At 43.4% G+C, this 20,171-nt stretch overlaps 1 protein-coding gene across 2 annotated transcripts; it reads right to left on the bottom strand.

Annotated features, from left to right (window-relative positions):
- Window positions 1-56: 56 nt before the first annotated feature.
- LOC311139446 (syntabulin-like) lies at window positions 57-15,002 on the bottom strand. 2 transcript variants are annotated; one of them, XM_084174322.1, is made up of 8 exons: window positions 14,894-15,002; window positions 9,135-9,189; window positions 8,680-8,866; window positions 7,532-7,726; window positions 4,213-4,312; window positions 3,749-3,895; window positions 1,980-2,135; window positions 57-1,856 (listed from the first exon to the last, which is right to left on the bottom strand). In XM_084174322.1, exons 2-8 carry the CDS (start codon window positions 9,156-9,158, stop codon window positions 695-697), a joined length of 1,971 nt encoding a protein of 656 aa, XP_084030448.1. In that variant the 5' UTR covers window positions 9,159-9,189; window positions 14,894-15,002; the 3' UTR covers window positions 57-694. The 2 variants fall into 2 exon arrangements, with proteins under 2 accessions (XP_084030448.1, XP_084030449.1); XM_084174323.1 differs by having other exon boundaries at window positions 7,532-7,672.
- Between the last annotated feature and the right edge of the window lie 5,169 nt (window positions 15,003-20,171).

The raw sequence follows: 20,171 nt of genomic DNA, 5'->3' as shown, positions 1-20,171 counted from the left end.
ATTAAATAGTCTGCTAAACCCTTCCCACCAGAAAATGCCCAAGAGGAGTCAAACATGAATGGGATTATCGTGCTTTAATAATAAATATATTAGGACATTTGATGTTAAGAGTATTACACATAGCTCAGGCACAAACAAGTATGGGTTGTTTTGAAGCGTTGATCTCATACTCCTATCAACAATTTGTTACACATGTAAAAAGCTCTACTCACAGGTAGAAAAATAAATGAGTGAACATTCATTAATAAAGCTTTGGCTGCAGGTTTAAGATTATTTTGGAACATATCAAACACTTGCTCAAACATTCAATCTCATCCCCACCCTCAGACATCCTAATACTTTCAGAAAAAACATGGTTGTTTAAGTAGGGGTAACTAGTGCCAGCCCAGGACATCAATGATGCATAACCACCTACCCAGATTATCAGTTTATACACAATTATGATAACAATATAGATGGAAAGTAAATAAAATGAACAAAATAAATCCCTTCACCATAAATAACTTCACAATTTTTGCCTTGACGCACAGCAACTGTACAGTGCAAAGTAACCGTGTGGGAACCTAAAGTAATAACTGTGGCATTAATATTCACAAGTGTAGAAAAACTAAAAAGATTTCACAAATACTCGGATTAACGGATGTTGAAGTGCTTTAAGTTGACGGGTCGGGCTGTGCATGCGGGTCGGAGGCCGTTACACATCTGCCGCATGAGGAGGAGTGACGTGACGGAGAGAGTGCAATCCCATGATGCAACAGCCACGGATCAGCGCTGCGATGTTGTAGACTGGTGCTGCCCCATCCACGCCATACCGGGAATACAGCCAGGCCACCGTGGGCAACACTGGTACAGCCACAGCAACCAGATCAACAAGGAAGCTGCTGCTCCAATAGCGTTTGTTGACCACGTCCATCTCAGGGGCCCTGCAGGGCTCCTCGCTTCTCACCTCAAAATCCAGCTCCTCCATGAAGCGCATGGAAATCACCACCTCGGGGTCTGAGCAACACAGCCCTGAATCACTGGACATGTCAGGGCTCACTGGCAGAATTGGGGTGGGCTTGCTGGGACTGGGCAGGCTTAAAGTGGACTGGTTAGGAGTGGACAGGATAGGGGCCGAGTCTGGGCCCTGCAGTGCTGGGATTTCTAGGAGGCTGGTAGATGCTGGGAGGAGAGCGTCTCCAACTGCACCACCATGGAGCTTCAGCAGCTGCAGCAGGAGGGCGTGCAGGTCAGGAGGGAATGACGCCACTTCGGTCTGAACGGCCTTCTCCTCTGGAGCAGGGAAGGGGAGTGTGCTGTAGCAGAACGTGTTGGAGGAGGGTGGTGGAGGCAGTGGTGTGATCTTCTCCTCCTCCAGGCTGTGGAGAAGAGTGGACACCCCCAGACCAGCCTCTGGGTGGCAGCGCAGCTTACCGCTAGAGTTCTGGCTGGAGTCCACCGCCGTGGACATGAGCACGTGCTCCAGGTTGTCGTTGACCAGCAGCCCACTGTCCGCCATCTCCTCCGCTGCCTGGTCACCCACCTCCCACTGCTTGTCTTTGACAGGGGAGTCGCCACAGATGAAGTCCATGGTTGGCTCGTCTTGCAGTGTGGAGCCGCTCTGGGCCATCTCCATGCTGTGCAGCAGGGACTCCAGCTTGCGGTTCTGGATGTTGATGTCGACAAAGTACTTCTGGATGCCCTTGTCCTTCTCCATCAGGCTGTTCTTCATGGTCTCCACCACCTGCCGAAGCTGCTTGATCTCCTTGCGTGCCTCCTTCAGGGCTAGCTGCGCCTCTACACGGTGGCACTCCTCCTCGATCCAGTCCTCCCTCATCCGTCCCAGCTGGGACTTGAGCTCCTCGATCTCAGACTCCCTAAGGGGGAAAAGAGGGTTAGCTAATAGTTACAGCTGAATGGAATTGCAATGTTTGGCTACACTGTAGTTGGAATGCATTTAGGAAATAAGCTAAACATGAGATGTACACTGAGAAGGTAACCTGTCGTGGACGGTGTTCTCCGCCTCCCTCAGCTTGCTACTCAGGTGGCGAATGGCCACCTCCTTCTGTTGCAGGGGGGTGAGGTACTGCTCTGGGTTGGGGGGTCTGATGCCATGGTTGTCCCCACAGGAGTGGTATCGTACGGGGGTCATCCTTCTGGGGGGAGGAGACAGGAAATTACACGTTAGCCCTGAGTCACATACTGTATGTTCTGCTGGTGAGACATCTGAGGAAGAGGACACCCCATATATTGTACACACCATCCTGTACTGTGTTCAGTAACATGAACAGTGCTGAGCCCCCATCTAAAGCAGACTCCCTCAGTTCTGTGGGGAAGGAAGTAGGCCATGAAAAGAATAGTGATTGGTGCAACTTGCACGACGCAAAGCTCAAAATAGCTTGTTTTAGAGAGAAAACACTGCCGGGCAAGGTTATTACTTAGTCGATTGTGTCTGACTGGGGATGTCACGGTCAGGACACAGGCTAGCCAACCAGCAGACTTCATGCTGCAAAAAGCAAAAATGCCAGGTTGGTCAAAGGCTGGCAGAGATGGATAGGAAAACAATTAATTGGGAGGGAAAGCCCAAATTACAGTCGCTTGGCTCTAGTCTACAAGGTAACAGCGTTTCTGCCTGAGAATTCCCTGAAATGCCTAAAACGTCTTTAAAATTAATACAAGTGCATTAACCTTCAATTGTACATGAGCAGTTCTGGAATATACCTGTGATCAGGTCTTCCTCAGGTTCAAAGAGGATTGATGAAACATATTTTTGTGTCTGAGGATGGATTTGGCTAATATGCAGAGCAGCCCCTCTTACAAACAGGCTTAAAAGTTAGCACTATATCCTAGCATCAAACTGGGACTTGTGCTTTGATGTGAGCGCTCTGCATCCCTGCCAGAAATAGAACAGGCTAGCAGAAGGTAGCGAGAGAACAAGGACACCACACGAAACCCAGCCAGGCAGAAGAGAGCTGAGGGGAACAAGAACAAAAAAATCCTGTAGCAATAAAATGACTCTAGAAACAAAAATGCAGTCATGGACGTTTATACGTCCGCATAAGATACATAAGTAGGGATTGTGTTGCATAGAGAATGACTCACATTAAGCCTGTGGGCTGAATTCAAGAGGGCGCTGGTTAGTTATTTTATATAGTCAGAGCAGAAAGGCAAGGTTGAGCTTGCTCGTGCAGTGCTGCTGTCATGGCAGCACAGGATCCCTTGAGTGAATATTCTGCCACATAGTAACACGAGAACCCAGCAGCACTACCACAAATGTGAGACAGTAAGTGAAAAAAAGGCAGGGATGCAGTCAGGCAAGCCAGTCTGGCTATCGACTGAGTTATGATGAAATATTCATGACCTTCCTCTCCTATAAACCCAAGGTTTTGACTGACACCCACACACAGACAATAACACAATTCAGACTGTTTATAAGGAGATGACAAACAGTCCTGCCATAGAGCCTAATCTATCCACCCTTGCCCCAACTAGTGAATGCCCACCCCTCACAGAGCAGACGCTCAATTACAAAGGGACACCTAGCCCCTTCTTTCATGTTGATCTGAAAGGATAGGAACATGGTAGTTGATCTTGTCCTTTGATAGGTTAGGTGGAATTATTGCCATATTGCTTTGAGCTATCCAATCATTTCAGATCCAGGCCCTGTCTACGTAAGCAATATGGCAAGAAATACCAGAAGGGGTACCGCTGGAGGTTGTTTCTGGAACTGGCCAGTGTATGGGGGTGTGGGTATGACATGGCTGTTTACCTGGAGGGTACTGTGGGGCTGGAGTTGCTGCTGCTGTTGGTGGATGAGGGGACTGTCCTGTACGGGGCATAGAGCTCTGCATCGCGGGATGCTGAGGGGCTCCCTGCCATCTTGAAAACCGGGAGGCTCCTGATGTGGGCACCACGACTGTGGGAAGATACATGTAGTAGTTAGGCAAAGCTAATAAGACATAACTAGTCTTGTAATGTCCATTTATCATTGAAAAAACAAATACCAGCGGGGAAAAAAGATACAGCAATTAAGAAATAGCATAGCTATAGTTTTTGGAACAGTTTCCCAGACCCAATGAAATGTTTTTGTTTCAAGTGCATTTTAGTTTAGGATCAGGGTCTGGGAAACTGGCCCTTTAAGTATAACACCCACTAGTGGTGTAAGAGAATAGAGTGCCTGCTTTTAGAAGAGGCAGTAGAGAAACAGAACACCAGAGCCACCCCATATATCACCTGCGTGAGGAGATCTTCTTCCCTGTTGAATTGTGGGCCAGGCTCCCCCCTCTCTTCAGGCTGCCCGTGCTGCTGGAGGAGCTGAAGTCTGCCTCGCTACCTGCAGTCAGACAAATGCGTCAGGATGTTACTACTGACCTGGCATCAGCGGGCAGGAAACACCAAACACTGGTGCTATACACACACCACTTACATTCTGCATTTCTATGGCTACACATCGTGCAGTTGTGATCCATGTCCATTTCAAGTCTTTGAATTTCATCCTATCAGAACCTACTTCTGTGTTCAGAAGTCAAAAACATCACAGAAAAGTCCCCGAAATCACCATGTGAGCCACTTCAAAACAGTAAGCAAACTGACAAGCTTCATCCTGCTGCAAAGCCCTTCCTTGTTAGAGGCTATGGTGCATTTGTGGTTAGCAACAATGGCAGGATTCAAGCAGAGGCTATGGGATTACACAGCTGCCATAGTATAAGCAGGCCCGGTCAGTCCAACCTCGCACAGCATGAGATACTACCTACTGAATGCAGCCTCTTACCCTCTAGGCAACCGCTAATCCATTCATAGACGCTAACTACTTTTAGCGCCCATTGACGATAGGATCTTCTGGCTGGGGGAGTTTTATTAAGAGCCCCAACACTCGTTCTGAACGTTAACATGCGTCACTTACGGTATGGTTTTCGAAACATAAGGTACGCATCTTTCATATCAGCGAGAAATAATAAAAAGGTTAAATTGCTACACACCTTTATAGGGTTCACAAATGGCCATATTTCCATGTTACAGCGCTTGTTTACGGACAACAGACAGAAGACAGTCAACTACCTGTGCTAATTAGCTATCTGCGTCTTCGAACACCTGTGTCATTGAAAAATACTGTCAGCTGTAATTTAAAACAGTGTACAGAAAGTAGATTTTGTATTTGTGATATGAAATTAGAGGGCTTTATGTTTCTAGAACCGTACCGCAATAGAGAATCAATTCATGTTTAGATGGAGTATTTGGCTGGTTTGGCTGCCAGAGCCAATTCACCTCTAAACAGAACATGTGTGTTGCTTGGGCTATAAGGAATAACATTAGGCTCCTTTTGTCAATTATTGGGCTAGGCAACCGTGAGATCTGTCACTCAACACCTGTCTGATGGCTGCAGGACAGGCTGTGGTATCCCTTTCTCTAACCTCTCCCTCCATCCCCTATGCACTACAGTAACCTACTGACGTGAGCAGACATGAAGGGCCGATGCAAAGTTATGTAAAAAAAAAAATATATATATATATATATATATATATATATACAAAAAAAAAAATCTAATCCAGGTAATACCTAGAAAACGAAACATAGTAAGCTTAAGCATATCATCATCTAGTAAAAATTCAGACAAGATTAATCTCATGAAAAGAACAGGGTCAACCTAACCTAATGTACCTACAGCTGTACCAAATCATTCCATAAATAATCTCTGAATCTCTGAAGACATGTTGCTAAATTAGTACATAAATACTATTGCAATAATGCATTCTCAGACATTCCATCAAACAAAAGAATCACTCAGAATGAGCCAGCATGGCAACTCACTATGTGGGTAGAACATCATTCTCCCTTATCAATGATTGGTAACCTTCTGTAAGGAAAGGAAGCATGGGACACTAATGATGTATTTTCTGTGAAAACATGACATACCTGAGTAGCATCTATTTCCATTCGATAAAACCATAGTAAAGTGCTCACTGTGAATTTATGATTAACTAACAACAAAACTGAACCTTCAACACTGGGTGAGTGAGTCACTTGCAGGTACAATGTGCTGCCAACCAATAAGTGAAGTCAACTACTGCTAATCAGCCTAATTGGAAAACCTCAGGTCCAACATTAATTATCCAATCAGCAGCCTCTCTGGATTTGAACCTTGATCAAGCCGTTGGGTGGATTCAATTATGCTGAGCCTCGGGCACCAGTATATGGCCCGTGACATGAACGGGCAAAAGGGGTGAGGGAGGAGTGCCCTTCTCAAATCAAACAGTAATCTGCACTGCTCGGTCATGCTGTCAAACAAGGCAGCATGGCGCATTGTCCAGAAACATACATCTCTTTTCCATACAGTATATGTTTGAATTTTCAAACTATTTTTAATTTGGCAGATAAAGCGTTTTTATCAAAAGCAATCACTTTTGCATGTGAAAACACAGAGTCTTACTCATTACTCCATGTGCTTAATTACATCACTTTTGTTTTGAGCCAACTTCAACGTGGGCTTTAAACGGGGTGCCCGGGCCAGATTAATCAAATCCCCTCATTGTTGGCATTCCTCTGCACAGACGTTGCTGACACATGCCAGATTTTACAAAGCCTGCATAAGTATTTTACATATCAGCTAACCACATCATATGTCAGAGCAATCTGGTGCCCAAAGGCACAGTCGATGAAGTGTCATGCAACCATTTGTTAATGCATGCAATGTCTGTGCAGGGGAACACAACCATTGAGTGCGTCCCAATAATATCTCCTTCTTCCTGCACTCATTCACTACTCCCCAGAAATGTAAAAGCATTGGATTGGTGTAGGCATGGGCTAGAGGAAGTTTCTACCATATTGCTTATACCAGTCAGTTCCTTCAAATCCATGAAGGGAAGTGAACAAGTGTACACTGTGGAAGGTAGGAGAGATATTTGGGATGTAGCCATACGGAGAATCTCAATTGTATACTCATAAAAAAACTATAAGCTTTTAGCGTCTCGCCTCCTTCTCAAAATCCATTGGATGAGAAAGCCAGAGGTCCTGCCCCTCTGACTGTCTCCTCCAATGGGTGTTCTGCAATTGAGATTAAAATTACATGAAAACAATACTATGCAGATAGTGTATACACACAAAGCATGTAGAAATCAGGGTTGCGTTCAATTAAGTTAAAGGCAGTCAATCAAGAAATTATTTGAATTTAAAATGCAGACATTAAAAAACTTTAGAAATAAATAACTTCTACTTTTGAATTTATTGAGAAGTCATTGAAAATAAATGCCCTTTTTTCTATTATAGGATTGTGATTTTAGTTTACTTCCTGAATTGACTGCCTTCAATTCGAATTGAGCACAACCCTGGTCTACAAGAAACCATTTCACATGGTTTTTTTCATATATATTTTACTCTGACGTTGATCTATTTTGTAGATCTTTTTTAATTGACAGTTAGTACTTCAATCAAACAAATACATATCAGAATCAGAATTGAGAGAAAAGCCTAAGATCTGCTAGGACAACGTATGTATGAGCCTCCAAACCCCACCTACAAAAAAAAAAACCTGAAGCCATTCCCTGTAGTAGCCTACCTCTGGGCAATGTGGAGGATCGCTGCTCCCTCTTGTGCCTCGGCGGGGATGCTTGCCACTCTGCCATCACCCTCACCCTCTTCACCTTGGTCTTGCACTCAGCGGTGGGTGTGGGTGAGCCATGCGGACTGTTGTCTGAGCCTGACGGGGTTTTGGAGGGGGACACAGACTGACTACTGGGGCAGCCGGTGTCATCTATGTAAACAGGTATAGCCAAGAATACGCATGCAGCACGGAACACACAGCAGTCAATCAATCATTCAGAGCTCGAGGTTCAGTCCCTCTTATCTGTTCATACTGTAACTCATCCAACCAACAGTGCTCATATTACCAACACCACAGCACTGTGTTATGGAAGCAGAAGGGAGGTGAAAGGGGTGACAAGAAACTTCCATGATGACTTAATGTTATTCAATATACATCAATATGTTGTAACCTAATTTTGGTTAGGTTTAACTGTTGTCAAAATAACGTCAATAGAGAAAATAACCTAGGCCTACTATAGAAGGCTAGGTCATTTCTGGAATAATGCCAACTATTATGCCAACTTTGTTATGTTTGCCAACTTTGTTGTTTATGGTAGGTTAGTAGCCTTGTGTAATTCAGATTTGTTTCAACAGTTGATGTCATCATCTACAAAAAAGTATGCTAGTTGATTGAAACAACAGTAATCAACTAGCTTTCATATGATGAGGACTTATCTTTACATAATTTGACTTGGCAACACTCACAAAACCTCCAATGCATGATTATGTAATCAACGCCCTGACTAGTGTGTGATAAGATGTGGATTCGGCCTACATAGCAGTGTGTTGGCATGAATTCAGACATTTTTATATGATGAACCCTGGCTGCAGGGATGGACTGGGATCAGAAATCGTCCTGGGCATTTCTAACACACCGGCGGCCATTAATTCTGCACACAAAAATGATATTTAGATAGACCCACTGAGCTAAAGATAGACCAGCCCATCTGCCATTGCCAGAACCTCCCTGGCTGCCATCAACAATGTGACAATAGTGACAGGTGAAAGCAAATTCCCATAAATGTTATGTTTTCAGCTAAATGTAGTGAGATTAGAAGAGGAATCTATTTTAGACGTTTAGGATGCAACCTAACCTTGATCTGAAACATGGGAACCACATACCTGAGCAAAAGCTGTTGGTGCTGATGGTCCGTTTGGAGTTGTCTGAGCTGATGTCGCAGTCCTTACCCTCCTCCTCAGAAATGGGGGATTCGGACAGGGGTGACCCTTTCTCATTAGGGTGGAAAGGATGGAGGATCAAGCGTGGGATGCGGCTGCGGGGGCTCTCCTTCCCTGGTGACTTCTTTTCCTGAGAACCATACAGGTATCACAACTATGCTCACCACTTGAATTTTTGCGACAAGAACAAATCAAATTCATATGAATTTTGTTTTTGTCTTACTTGCTCTGTCACAGCAACACAGTCATTAAATAATGATGGTCTACTAATGTGACTGTGACAGTCTAGATTAGATAACTGTAGGCTATTATCATTCTCATTATGTGATATTTTAACAAAAATATTAGCTGAATTGTTAAGATTCAAAATGATTTCAAAGTGTTGCAATGACACGCACCTCATATTCCTGGAACGGTCCCATTGTGCTTCACACTGCGTTTCCCCCTTTGGATCTGTGAGAAAAGTAAAACTAGGTGAGATGTATTTCTGTCCGAGGCATCCTGACGTGGCACACTGGCACTGAGCCCTTTACGAACAAGGGCGACTCTGTCCGAAATCTGTTACGTAAATCATGTCACCCCCGCCCACGTCCACCCCTGCCTGGCACAGATGGCACAGACACTGACCGGACCTTGGTTATTAAACCAGTGAGCCCCACATCAAATGTAGGCTACCAGATTGAAAATATATATGTTTTACTTGAAAATAGTTTGCATGTATTTCCTCAAACATGGAACAAAGACATGAGACTGTTTCTTAAATCCAATAAAACCCAGGCTTACTGTCCTTCACATGCATGTGCCACAAAAAATACAACAACCTAAAATCCATTATCCAATTATGTATCGATATAATGGAATGATGATTGAAATCTAGTCGTGAATGATGCTGCAGAGAGGAACTGGGTGTGGTTCTAACTCTTAATTTATTAATTTATTTCTAAATGATGTCCCACTAGGTGGAAAACAGACAGCAGCATCTTCAAACATCTAATAGAGAGAGGCTGACTAAGGTTTTCCTCGGTGCCATGAGTAATTCTGCCAAGAAACACCACAGAAATATGACATCATTTCTTCCTTTTGGGATCCTGTGCCAAGAGTCTTTTTCCTGCCAAAAAGATGACACCAGAGAGTAACACACCGGCAAACCGCTCACTGAATATTGAGATAAGAATTACAGAATAATAGTGTATCAATGTATATTGATTTTCATAGACCCTATACACGTAGTTCAATTCACCCTCTCCATTTTGACATAGACGTACAAAGGCCTCCAGGATCCAGTACATGTACAAAAGTGTATGTTTTATTGATGTTTGACGGCTGAATAATTCAAGGTTCCCATAATGCCTGACTGCACATTATAACATCACTCCATTCCTTATCCATTCCCTCTCTCCTGTTGAATGTTGTGCCTCTTAGCATCATCGCTTAAAGGGGTTGGTTATGTAAGTGTGTACGTCTTTGGTCTTCTCCTTTTTATATCGAGAATGACGTAATTGACCCCTAAGGTCTGATTCGTTATCGCTTTACTGAATCCGGACTTCTTTTTCCCCCTTACCATCCAGATGCTATCTCTTTATTTTGACTGCATGGCACCCAGGATGTTGGTATATATAGCTCAGGACATCTGCTGTCCCTATCCCCAAGCAAACTATCTTGAAATACACTGTGTACCCTGACTATCATGTCTTCACTACAGGTATGTTTTCAGCAAGTAAGGGCAAGGAAATCTGTTAAACCACAAAATAGAATACTTGAAGGCAGGTTTTATACCAGATTGTATGCACTTTTGGTCTTGTAGGTCCCCCAGCCCTGATATGAGAACACCACAAAAGTTCACCTGAAATGAGCTCAGCTTTTTGTACCTCTTAAGGCAACTGAGTAGTGTGTCATGAGCATCACAATAAAACCGCAGTACGCCAGCATTTTATGCCTCGATATGTTTTCCTTTTGTTTCTACCCACTTCTGGATAGCTGGCACACAGACACACAGCTTCAGAGTAGAATCAGATTAGGCAGCAGGCACAGTCGCAGAGCTACCAACCAAACCATGCCCTAGCAACAGACTTAGCAACAGAGGAAAATTACTGCAAGGAAGACACAGGCTAAATGGGGCCAATTAAATATGCAGACAGTTCTGTGTTGTGCATCTTCCGAGAGTGCAATAGGAGGGTTTTCCTCCTGCAACATAACAAAGGTCAATATTGTTTACTTTGGGAGTGGCCTAGGGCAGTGTGGGGGGAGTGTTACCACAGACTAAGACATGGTCAGGTGTGCTCCCATATGAGCAAGTGCACGTGAGCCGTTGTCTCTTTGCACATCAGCAGCAATCAATGTCAGGAAAATGCAATCAAGTTTGTGCATTGCTATACCCAATAGTTGTTATCATGTCATGTCCATACAGTGTTTCAATGCTGATTGAATCTCAGCAGTGCTTGTAAACCTCCTTCTCAAAGAAAAGGTCAAAGAAAATGGACGGAAATGGTGAGGGACTACCTGGAATTGTCAAATAAGAAGCACTAATTTTCGCTTTCCTTTGCAAAATATATTAAAATATTACATTTTCCATGCAGGCAAATGTGACCCTGGTGATCCCTTAGAAGATAGAGACCAATAAGGGCTGTGGAGGGTTGACAGCCTCAGATTCACAGAGAGATGTTTTCATCTATGCTTGCCCATGCATGCTCTTGGTAGATAAGATGTACAACAACGTGAACATCTCCACAGCGGGAGCCGTCTGGCGCTCTGGCTGTTGCTGCAACAGCAGCTCTCACTGTCTCACGTCAGAATTAGATGTCCGTAACAGCGCTCACTGTTGCCCCTAGTAGCTGGTTTTGACATCATCTCCTGACGTCCTCGGATATATATATATATATTTTTTTTTTCCATCTTTATTTAACCAGGTAAGCCAGTTGAGAACAAGTTCTCATTTACAACTGCGACCTGGCCAAGATAATGCAAAGCAGTGCGATAAAAACAACAACACAGAGTTACATATGGGGTAAAAAAACCTAAAGTCAAAAAATACAACAGAAAATATATACAGTATACAGTGTGTGCAAATGTAGCAAGTTATGGAGGTAAGGCAATAAATAGGCTATAGTGCAAAATAATTACAATTAGTATTAACACTGGAATGCTAGATGTGCAAGAGATTATGTGCAAATAGAGATACTGGGGTGCAAAAGAGCAAAATAAATAACAATATAGGGATGAGGTAGTTGGGTGGGCTAATTTCAGATGGGCTGTGTACAGGTGCAGTGATCGGTAAGGTGCTCTGACAACTGATGCTTAAAGTTAGTGAGGGAGATAAGAGTCTCCAGCTTCAGAGATTTTTGCAATTCGTTCCAGTCATTGGCAGCAGAGAACTGGAAGGAATGGCGGCCAAAGGAGGTGTTGGCTTTGGGGATGACCAGTGAGATATACCTGCTGGAGCACAGACTACGGGTGGGTGCTGCTATGGTGACCAATGAGCTAAGATAAGGCAGGGATTTGCCTAGCAGTGATTTATAGATGGCCTGGAGCCAGTGGGTTTGACGACGAACATGTAGTGAGGACCAGCCAACAAGAGCGTACAGGTCACAGTGGTGGGTAGTGTATGGGGCTTTGGAGACAAAACGGATGGCACTGTGACAGACTACATCCAATTTGCTGAGTAGAGTGTTGGAGGCTACTTTGTAAATGACATCGGCGAAGTCAAGGATCGGTAGGATAGTCAGTTTTATGAGGGCATGTTTGGCAGCATGAGTGAAGGAGGCTTTGTTGCGAAATAGGAAGCCGATTCTAGATTTAACTTTGGATTGGAGATTCTTAATGTGAGTCTGGAAGGAGAGTTTACAGTCTAACCAGACACCTAGGTATTTGTAGTTGTCCACATACTCTAGGTCAGACCCGTCGAGAGTAATGATTCTAGTCGGTTGGGCGTCTAAAACTGACCTTTATCACGAGTGACCTGGCTGTGTTGTTCACAATGTTCCTGGCCTTGGTCCTACGGCTGGAACTTATGCAATCAACTGTGTATCAAACACGGGTGTTCTGCACAACTCAAGACTATGTTACCCCACCAAGCTAAAGTCTATAGACCTCAGCTCTGGGAGTTAACATTACTTTTCTGTTCTGCAGGCAAGGTTACTCATCTCTGCTAGTGGTTTGCAGCCGTTTATCTCAATATCAAATCATTTCTGGGTAACAATTAAGTACCATGCTGTGATTGTTTTAAATTAAAATGATGAAAAAGAAACAAAAATAGCTTCTTAGCAAAGAGCAATTTCTCAAACAGGAATTTTGCTAGGACTGTCTGGGAGAGTCTGAGTGGGAGGGGAAAACTGATATGAGCTGTTATTGGCAGAGAGTTTTGGAACACTCTCTGTTATTGGTCTATTAACTAATTTACCGCCTGGTGGTGTCACCAAGCAGGCCAAAACGCCATCCCACCAAAACAGTCTGAAATTTCAGGTGGTCTTTTCAAACAAAAATATTTTTCCACTCTCATATAACGTTCCATAAAGTTGACTGCCCTAAAGTGCACACTCAAGCCAAGCAGGCAGACTAAATACAGATTGAACAGATTGAGGATGCAGTATCGTGAGATAATTCCCAGCTCAGAAATAACCTTACGTCTAAGTGTAATGCAAATAACAAATAAAACCACTTGAATTAAATGAAACCATTATACCCACTCAGTGGGCTTTCATAACTAAATTAGTTATCTTGTTAAAATATGAGCTTGCCATACCCTGCAGATCTGTTCAGCTATTTAGAGTGTGCACTTTAGGTCAGTCAACTGTATGGAGAGTTATATAATCCAATCTCTTCCTCTGAGTGGGTTGACATATGGTATGGCACATAATCATTTATTGAAAGCCATATAAAAACAGAGAAAATAAGCTTATTGACCAGGACATATCGTGTATGTATGTGTAGGTATCGTGTATGGTTGTGTGTGTGTGTGTGTGTGTGTGTGTGTGTGTGTGTGTGTGTGTGTGTGTGTGTGTGTGTGTGTGTGTGTGTGTGTGTGTGTGTGTGTGTGTGTGTGTGTGTGTGTGTGTGAGCATTCAGGATGATGATAGAAACTATGTGTTTCAAGGTGTCTAATTATCTGTCTTTTGATGATGTTCACAAACGAATACATTACAGTTTCTCCAATAAAACCACATCTGAAAATGTCCAGATCTATAAATTGCTCTGATAGATTTCCCCTAAATCCAACATAGATTATCCATATCAACCTGAACATTATGGTGTGCATAAAATACCCATAAAAGACCCATAACAATGGCAAGGTGTAAAAGCTTTCACTTGCTGTTGGTGGTCGATAACATCCCTTTCAGTGCACTCTAAATACACACATTATTTACAGAGAAAATACAGACAGCTCACATCAGCCAATTTATGATGGCAAAACGTTCCTTAATATCCATATAATATCTGTTTCTGCAAATGCTGACCATGTTTGTCCATGTTTATGTTACAGTATGAGATGTGCTTCATGGTGACTTGGATTAAGGTTATTATAGTTGTTGTTTTGTTTTTGTTTTTCTTACCCGCGCTCCCCCTTTTTAATATCATAGGTAGGCCTAATATCAAAAGGTTTTCCGCCACATGTATGAATTCTTAAGATTGATGGTTTGTCAATGATTTTAGACCATTCCCCCAAAATACAGCAATGAATGCAAAACATATAGTCTAGCCCATAATTTTTTTGAAATATAGCTACCAAAACATGTTTGTTTTGTCGCTCTTGTAACCAAAGAGGAAAGATATCAAAGCATTTAGGGGGATGGTCGCCCACGGGATTATCGTAATACGCAGTTGAAATCAGTGGCGCTGTCCACTGTCTCGTGGTGCTGAATATGATCAAGCGCTGTATGAGTTCAAACTTAACCTGACCCTCTTTTCAACCATCCCCACCTTTAACATTTGGTTAGTGCGCAGTAGCTTAAGTAAATTAAATGTATTTTACAATCATCATTTCGGACTTAACTGAATACAACAATATGTCGATGGATAGCAAATTGTGATAAGACATGGGAAAGTAAACAACATCATAGGCTAGCTAGAAATCAGAATTACATGCTTTTCTTTTTTTCCTATTCCTATTTTTTTCAAAAATGTTGTCATCAAGCTATTTACATAAACATATAAGTCTACTTGCCTGGATGTTTGGTGTTGATTCCTCCAGTCGCAAAGGATGCGCGTGTAGCCTAAATCACGGACACAACAACGAGTCCCGCGTTACTCCAGTGTTCCTCACGAGTCTGACTGTCGAGCCCATCCCACTCTGTGTTTTGAGATGTGGAAATTACACTGTGCACACAGGATTGGACGAGGACCAGTGACAGCGCGCGCTCGAAGTCAAATATGACCAATGTTCCAACAGTGTTGGGTTACATAACGCAGACATGATTGTTCTGTCCTGAAATTGTTGACTCATTCCTTTATTATTTAAAGACATATCTGGCTGCCAATTAAGCCTATAATAACGCGCAGATTATAAAATAGCCTACTTCCGCCTGCCATAGCCTATGTAGCGAGATTCAGATTTTATTTTGTTCCCCCAAAAAGACACAGACACTAAGACCAGGATGTGTGACAACAACAAATGCATGAAATAACAACAAATATCTAAATTTCTAAACAATATACTGGCAATATACTGGCGCGCAGCAGGCTTTTCCTGTCCATGGTGCTGAAGTCACTGGGTGTGGCCAGGAATTGAGCAGTTGCGTCATTAGGCCTGGGCTTCCGGGGCTTCATCCCCGGATGTTTTTGCTCCAGCCCCCAACCTTCTTACATTTCAGTCTGATATGAGATTCCATAACCACACATCACTTGCGTTATGCAATATTTATAAGAAAACGTTTTACTAACACACTTTTATGACAAAAATAAACAATACAATATTTTTGCACAAGGCAGTAGGCACTGAAAGAAGCCCCTGGAAAGACACAGTGCCTGCTGTGATTGATCGAGATTTCACATCGCAGTGGACCACTCACGTCCCTTGTCCCCTCGCCCACCCCTACAGCACAGGTTAGATGTCAATGTCATCACTCAGCAAAACGCCTGTCACTCAGAGTCTGGATATTCTGAACTTCTTTCCTGAAAGAGTGCAAGCAGGTTGAGCAGGTTGAGGCATCAGTGAATGAGGTGGAGAGGGTAGAACAGCCAGAAAGTCAAAGTGCAGCAGCAGCAGCAGAGTTAGCCACAGGTTTGTGCAGGGTTGGTGGTAGCTAACTAGCTTGTCTCCCTCAGCATAAGGGTTGGCTAATGCTAATAAACTAGCATTAGCGCTCAGCATCCTTAAGCTATTGGGTGTCAGTCAGAGTTACTTAACAGTATATTTAATGAATGGGCAAGCAAAGGATGTTGATGTCATGATATTAGGAAAAGTGTTTATTTTCAGCGAGTGTATTTGATGGGTTTTGTTTCTGTACCTAGCTTGGCTGGCTAGACACTTCGGTAGCTACTGGCTGGTTTTCATGGTTCGGGCTAGGCCCCTTAGTTCCAGTGAAGGGAAATCTTAACGCTACAGCATACAATGACATTCTAGACGATTCTGTGCTTCCAACTTTGAGGCAACAGTTTGGGGAAGGCCCTTTCCTGTTTCAGCATGACAATGCCCCCGTGCACAAAGCGAGGTCCATACAGAAATGGTTTGTCGACATCGGTGTGGAAGAACTTGACTGGCCTGCCCAGAGCCCTGACCTCAACCCCATCGAACACCTTTGGGATTAACGCCGACTGTGAGCCAGGCCTAATCGCCCAACATCAGTGCCCAACCTCTTGTGGCTGAATGGAAATAAGTCCCCGCAGCAATGTTCCAACATCTAGTGGAAAGCCTTCCCAGAAGAGTGGAGGCTGTTATAGCAGCAAAGGGGGGTGAATACTTTCGCAAGCCACTGTAGGCCCTTAAGTTATGCAATCTAAAAAATCTCACATTAGCTGGTAGAACTGACAAAATTAAATGAATAATAGAGGTCTTATAACTTATTCCATTGTACAGGTGTTTTCCCTCATCAATCTACACACAATACCCCATAATTTACGTAAGCATTCAGACCCTTTACTCAGCACTTTGTTGAAGCGCCTTTGGCAGTGATTACAGCCTCAAGTCTTCTTGGGTATGACGCTACAAGCTTGGCACACCTGTATTTGGGGAGTTTCTCCCATTCTTCTATGCAGATCCTGTCAAGCTCTGTCAGGTTGGATGGGGAGCGTTGCTGCACAGCTATTTTCAGGTCTCTCCAGAGATGTTCGATCGGGTTCAAGTCTGGGCTCTGGCTGGGCCACTCAAGGACATTCAGAGACTTATCACAAAGCCACTCCTGCATTGTCTTGGCTGTGTGCTTAGGGTCATTGTCCTGTTGGAAGGTGAACCTGTGCCCCAGTCTGAGGAGGATAGACAATAGACAGCAACATAGAATACTGAGACAGCAACAGAAGAGGGCAGAAGAGAGAAAGCAACAGATGACACAGAGAAAGCAATGGAGCGAGGTATCACTTAAAGCTGCTCTATGGATTGTAATTACTGCACTGTGTGTGTGTGTGTGTATGTATGAGAGAGAGAAAGAGAGAGAGAGGGGGGGGGGGGTTTGGCTACTGTGGCATTCTTTCATCAGTTTTGCCTCGTTGGTAAGGTCGAGGTCTATGTCAACAGTCTGATGGCTTGAGGGTAGAAGCTGTTAAGAAGCCTTTTGGACCTAGACATGGCGCTCCGGTACCGCTTGCCATGCGGTAGCAGAGAGAACAGTCTACAGTGGCTTGCGAAAGTATTCACCCCCCTTGGCATTTTTCCTATTTTGTTGCCTTACAACCTGGAATTAAAATGGATGTTTGGGGGGTTTGTATCATTTGATTTACACAACATGCCTACCACTTTGAAGTTGCAAAATAATTTTTATTGTGAAACAAACAAGAAATAAGACAAAAAAAAACAGAAAACTTCAGCGTGCATTACTATTCACCCCCCCCCCCCCCCCCTTTGCAGCAATTACAGCTGCAAGTCTCTTGGCCTATGTCTCTATAAGCTTGGCACATCTAGCCACTGGGATTTTTGCCCATTCTTCAAGGTAAAACTGCTCCAGCTCCTTCAAGTTGGATGGGTTCCGCTGGTGTACAGCAATCTTTAAGTCATACCACATATTCTCAATTGGATTGAGGTATGGGCTTTAACTAGGCCATTCCAAGACATTTAAATGTTTCCCCTTAAACCACTCGAGTGTTGCTTTAGCAGTATGCTTAGGGTCACTGTCCTGCTGGAAGGTGAACCTCCGTCCCAGTCTCAAATCTCTGGAAGACTGAAACAGGTTTCCCTCAAGAATTTCCCTGTATTTAGCGCCATCCATCATTCCTTCAATTCTGACCAGTTTCCCAGTCCCTGCCGACATCCACCAAACGGCACTCAGCCTCTCCTCCATTCATAGCCAAACTCTCTACCTACCTACCTGAGGAGCATTTTAAGGCCTTATAGAAATTTATAGATGATGGATTTTATTTCTATTTTTAATTCAGAGCAAACCGATTGGAATGGCCACAATGCTTCACTGTGGGGATGGTGTTCTCGGGGTGATGAGAGGTGTTGGGTTTGCGCCAGACATAGCGTTTTCCTTGATGGCCAAAAATCTCAATTTTAGTCTCATCTGACCAGAGTACCTTCTTCCATATGTTTGGGGAGACTCCCACATGCCTTTTGGCGAACACCAAACGTGTTTGCTTATTTTTTTCTCTAAGCAATGGCTTTTTTCTGGCCACTCTTCCGTAAAGCCTTAGCTCTGTGGAGTGTACGGCTTAAAGTGGTCCTATGGACAGATACTCCAATCTCGGCTGTGGAGCTTTGCAGCTCCTTCAGGGTTATCTTTGGTCTCTTTGTTGTCTCTCTGATTAATGCCCTTCTTGCCTGGTCCGTGAGTTTTGGTGGGTGGCCCTCTCTTGGCAGGTTTGTTGTGGTGCCATATTCTTTCAATTTTTTTAAATAATGGATTTAATGGTGCTCCGTGGGATGTTCAAAGTTTCAGATATTTTTTTATAAACCAACCCTGATCTGTACTTCTCCACGACTTTGTCCCTGACCTGTTTGGAGAGCTCCTTGGTCTTCATGGTGCCGCTTGCTTGGTGGTGCCCCTTGCTTAGTGGTGTTGGAGACTGGAGCCTTTCAGAACATGTGACAGATCATGTGACACTTAGATTGCACACAGGTGGACTTTATTTAACTAATTATGTGACTTCTGAAGGTAATTGGTTGCACCAGATCTTATTTATTGGCTTCATAGCAAAGGGGGTGAATAAATATGCAATCACCACTTTTCCATTATTTATTTTTTAGAATGTTTTGAAACAAGTTATTTTTTTCATTTCACTTCACCAATTTGGACTATTTTGTGTATGTCCATTACATGAAATCCAAATAAAAATCAATTTAAATTACAGGTTGTAATGCAACAAAATAGGAACAATTTGGGCCTTCCTCTTACACCGCCTAGTATATAATGGGGGCGTGTTCGCCCTCCTTTTCCTGTAGTCAATGATCAGCTCCTTTGTCTTGCTCACGTTGAGGGAGAGAGGTTGTTGTCCTGGCACCACACTGACAGGTCTCTGACCTCCTCCATATAGGCTGTCTCATCATTGTCGGTGATCAGGCCTACCACTGTTGTGTCATCAGCAAACTTAATGATGGTGTTGGAGTTGTGCTTGGCCACGCAGTCATGGGTGAACAGGGAGTACAGGAGGGAACTAAGCACGCACCCCTGAGGGGCCCCTGTGTTGAGGATCAGCGTGGCAGATGTGTTGTTGCCTACCCTTACCACCTGGGGGCGGCCCGTCAGGAAGTCCAGGATCCAGTTGCAAAGGGAGGTATTTAGTCCCAGGATCCTTAGCTTAGTGGGCACTATGGTGTTGAACACTGAGCGAAGAGGGCATAAAGAAATTCTGTGGTTGTGTTTATTAAATATTTGTTTTGCCTAAGCAGATTTCAAATGAAAATATTGCTTTTTCTGAAAATTTTATTGAATTTCTGTAACTGTTTTAAAATAAAGTAATACAAATACAATACTACAATCTCATTATCAGTTACAGGTGGGTTTTTCTTACTGTGCTCTTCCACAATTTATGGTAAAGCATAAAAGTATTAATTGGTCCTCTGTAGCTCAGCTGGTAGAGCACGGCGCTTGTAACGCCAAGGTAGTGGGTTCGATCCCCGGGACCACCCATACACAAAAAAAAATGTATGCACGCATGACTGTAAGTCGCTTTGGATAAAAGCGTCTGCTAAATGGCATATTATTATTATGTTATTTCTTACAACATTCTAGTCAGCATCACAGATAGCCTTCCATCCTCTTACAAAGAGAAATAACTGACCATCAGAGATTTTCTGTACTCCAATTTTCTATGAAAATAATATAAAAATGTTGGGTAATTTGAGGCACTTTTGA

The sequence above is a fragment of the Coregonus lavaretus genome (assembly GCF_964263955.1).
Source record: "Coregonus lavaretus genome assembly, chromosome: 13".
Lineage (NCBI taxonomy): Eukaryota > Metazoa > Chordata > Actinopteri > Salmoniformes > Salmonidae > Coregonus > Coregonus lavaretus.
The sequence above is the reverse complement of the archived record's forward strand: the minus strand, read 5'-3'. Positions and strand labels throughout refer to the sequence as shown.

What these genes read in the sequence shown, in the direction of transcription:
- LOC311139446 (XM_084174322.1), bottom strand. Translation starts at nt 9,158, where the DNA reads ATGGGACCGTTCCAGGAATATGAG. An exon ending in GACCGTTCCAGGAATATGAG is followed by an intron (nt 8,867 to 9,134) that starts GTGCGTGTCATT and finishes TATGGTTCTCAG; the next exon opens with GAAAAGAAGTCACCAGGGAA. An exon ending in AGCCCCACAGTACCCTCCAG is followed by an intron (nt 2,136 to 3,748) that starts GTAAACAGCCAT and finishes TCCTCCCCCCAG; the next exon opens with AAGGATGACCCCCGTACGAT.